This window comes from Corvus brachyrhynchos, unplaced genomic scaffold, assembly GCF_000691975.1.
Source record: "Corvus brachyrhynchos isolate BGI_N302 unplaced genomic scaffold, ASM69197v1 scaffold116, whole genome shotgun sequence".
Taxonomy (NCBI): Eukaryota; Metazoa; Chordata; class Aves; order Passeriformes; family Corvidae; genus Corvus; species Corvus brachyrhynchos.
In genome coordinates, this window is record NW_008240221.1 from 9,924,351 (window position 1) to 9,927,943 (window position 3,593).

At 41.7% G+C, this 3,593-nt stretch overlaps 1 protein-coding gene across 1 annotated transcript in view; it reads right to left on the bottom strand.

Moving 5' to 3' along the window:
- LOC103622797 (protein LYRIC-like) overlaps positions 1-3,593 on the bottom strand; it is a 32,878-nt gene continuing 29,285 nt past the window's right edge. The window contains exons 12-13 of the mRNA XM_017744919.1: positions 2,642-2,771; positions 1-2,178 (exon numbers count right to left, since the gene is read on the bottom strand). Coding sequence (XP_017600408.1) covers positions 2,123-2,178; positions 2,642-2,771 — 186 coding nt within the window. The 3' untranslated portion in view covers positions 1-2,122. The remainder of the gene's footprint in view (positions 2,179-2,641; positions 2,772-3,593) is intronic.

The window sequence follows — 3,593 nt, forward strand, 5'->3', positions numbered from 1 at the left end:
TTGGGCTTTGGACAAGTTTTAATTTTTTATTATAAAAACAGTGACATTTGAAATACTGAAAAATGTTGAAATAAAGCATAATTACAAAGACATCAAAAAGTTAACAAGCAGATATAGAGAAAAAAGCAGAAGAAATCTGTAGTCCACCAATCTTGTGAGCTTCTCTTTTTTTCTTTCTTGTTTGGATGACAGAGGTTATCTTCAATGCTAAGCAAAGACCATGGGCAACATCCTGGCCCCAATGAGGTCAACGAATGTTTTCCATTGGCTTCAGAGATAGCAGAACTTTGCTCATTACCCACATACTCATTAGCACATCTTCTAAATCCTTGAACTTGCTGTACCTGTTCCTCCAGTGAGGCCATGTATTTTCTTGTTACGCATCTGCTCCAAACCAGTTACTTTGCAGATAAAAGCTCTTTGGTCTATTCAGTCCATTCATAAACTGCCAATATTTCGCCTACACTGAGACACAAACACCAAGATGTGCAGATTCTAGGCAGTGGCCTGCTAAGTGGCATCAGTTATGATTACTCCTCGCCTGCCTGTCTGAAATAACCCTGCTGTGCTAAATTTCAGGGCACACAGTACAGCTGACTACCCCAAAAATCACAGTACAAGAGAACTGCCCTTCAACATATAGTAGCTAAACTCTAAACACAAATAGATTGCTGCAGTTAATTGCTTCTCTGAAGGGTACAGCTGCTTTGACAGCTATGCAACAGATGACAGCCATCAGGGAAAAGTGTTGAGCTGCAGGTAAAGCTCAGACAAGCCAGGATCAGGGATCGGGGATGCAATGGCAGAAGCACAGAGCTCTCCTCTGGCTCCGTGATACAAACAGGAGTGCAGCTGTGGCAGTGTAAAACCACGGACATCCCTGGTTATACACGGTCCTAGCAAAAGGAGTTTCACAGCATCAGCCCAAAGCCTACAAATGTGCACACATTTAACATGCATTGGTAACCTTCCCACACCATCTCCAAAGGCACAAATGCAGATGGAGATTTGAGAAACACTATCTCATCCTTCAAGGCAGCACTTCTGGGATGGGTCAGGCATAGTCTCAGGACCATCTGAAGAAAACCCCCCAGCTACCACCAAAGCTGCAGCTCCTCTGGGGATAAAGGGCTTCTGCTTTTCGTGGTGTCAGTTCAGCATTGTTTATAAACCATAGTATTCAATTGTAACACATTCTCTTCTCCATACTATGAGCCCTCTGACAAGGAGAAATACACACTCTTCAATAAATACTAAACTGACATTTTTAAAAACTTCATTCACAAATTTAGTTTATATTAGAATATTCAAGTGACAAAATGATAAAAACTTCCAAACATCAGATTAAGAAAAATGACTTTAAAAATTTACCTCAGTCTACTATAAGTACAAATGCTACATGCTTTGGACATACAGACTTTAAACTTTAGCCCACCATGAAATTCAGGGAGAAAAAGTGTTTAGATCATCTTTCCAAATAAGTTTAAAACCTCCTTTAGAAATATTCCTTGAGGAGTGAACTAGTCTGATGTGGGGTAAAAAGGATAAATATGGCAATGTAGCTGACAGTAGCAGCCACCAAGGATTTAAAAAAGGAGGTTGGAGAATGATCCATGTTATTCTCCCTCTGTCTCTGAACAGTGCTTCCTTTTGTACATTACTAGCCTGTCGATGAGCACCTCTGCAAAAATGCTAGAGGAGACCAGACTAGCTGGTGGATCCTCCATGGGACCAAAGTACAATCACAGTCAGGTATAGCCCAACTATTTCTACAATGGCATAGAACACTACAAGTTGACGAACAACATGACAGCAAAAAACTGAAAGGACTTTATGCAACCAGTCAAACCCCATTCAGCAGCTTTTGATCAAGGGCAGCAGCTTGCAATGAACAGCCACTCTGTTTCAAAACCACCTCCTGTGCACAGCCTGCTCCCTCTCTCCTCTCTCACACACTCACGCTTTCTGGCTCACTGCTCCTCTTCTCCTCTTCCTCTCACTGGGAGGTCTCCCGGAGCCTCTCTTTGCCTGGGGCTCAGCGGCATCGCAGAAAGCAGAATCCTTGCAGCTCATCGGCATGTCTGCCCCATCGGGTTGGCGCTCTGGCAGCTACACAGCTCCCTCAAGTCTCTTTCTTCATTTTCTTCCTCTTCCTCCTCTCCTTTTTTCCAGGTACACCTGCCATACAAACAACAGGGGCCAGTGCACAAACCTTCCACATGCAATTGCATCCCTGAGAACTGTTGGCTTTTTGCCAGATGAAGGAAATTTAAGGGTTCTTAGATGTGTTTTACAAGGGCCACCTACTTTCAAGGGTAATTCAAAGTCACGGGGAGAACTCTGAATGTTTTCAGTGGGCTCTGGATCACTCATATTTGCTTCTGTTTCATGTTGAAAAGTGCTGTGCAAAAATTATTGTCACTTAATGCAATAGTAGCTTTTTTTTTTGTTCAGTAACTCCAAGAGGAGCAGGAATAGGTATTTGTCACAGAAAAGCCTCTGAAGTAATACAGAGCCTCTCAAAGAATTAACACATGCAGCTAAAGGAGAAGCATTTCACATATTCACTTAAATATGCATTGGTGAACACTTCTCAGATTACACATTCTTCTGAAAATTCATCCGATGTGCAATCACTTACCATTATTGGGTGAATTATTAGCAATGTCCAAGGATTTTTTGAAGGAAGCACCAACTGCATCACTGCTATGTTTTGTAGATATCAAGTCCCTTGGGCCTTCTTCCATTCTTGTTTGCAAACCTTGCTGGGGCTTAATTGAAACAATGTGCTTCACTAAGCATATGAATTAAACAAAGCATAGGCAATTACAAAATATGAGAGAAAATGTCATTATTGTGGGGCATTTAAAGGAACTGCAGGACAAATTAATTTTTACATGATTAGAATATTTTGCCATGTTATCTACCTACCTCTTATTTATTTGTTTTAGAGGGGATTAAAGTGTTGAAATTATCTTTCATTACCATTTTTCCCCTTGCTTCCCCCAGTGAACAGAGGAACAGCAAGAAATACTGAGATGAAAGTACTGTCATTGTATAGTGACACTGAAGAGTAAGATGCACCCAGTGACTGCTAAAAGTGACTAGAGTCCACAGAAAGACTGGAGGTAGCACAAGGAGTGTGATGAGCAACTTTGTGGATCTGGCTTCACAAGTAATTTCATTTTTTATGTCCATCTGAAGGACGAGCATGCACAGCAGCATTTGGGGCACCAGACACCAGCATTTGGGGCTGACATGCAACATGAGCTTCTTCTGGCCCATCATAAACATGTCAGAAGAAGCAATGCTGTCCTGAGGAGTCTGAACAGCACTGTTAAGATTATTCATTAAGGTACCTACAAAGCTAAACCAACTAATTGGTTGTGCAAGAGAGTGGCGTGACAGCACTCTGGGAACTGATAGGATATCTTAATGATTATGTGGATTGTGGTCAGTGAGGTAGTTAAAACATTTCCCTTAAAATGGGAGCATCAGGAGATCCGGGAGCAAAATTGTCCCAAGGATCATAAGAGACCACAGTGGGTGTGAGGGGAAGACAAATTATTAAAAAAAAAAAAAGGGAAGGGGGG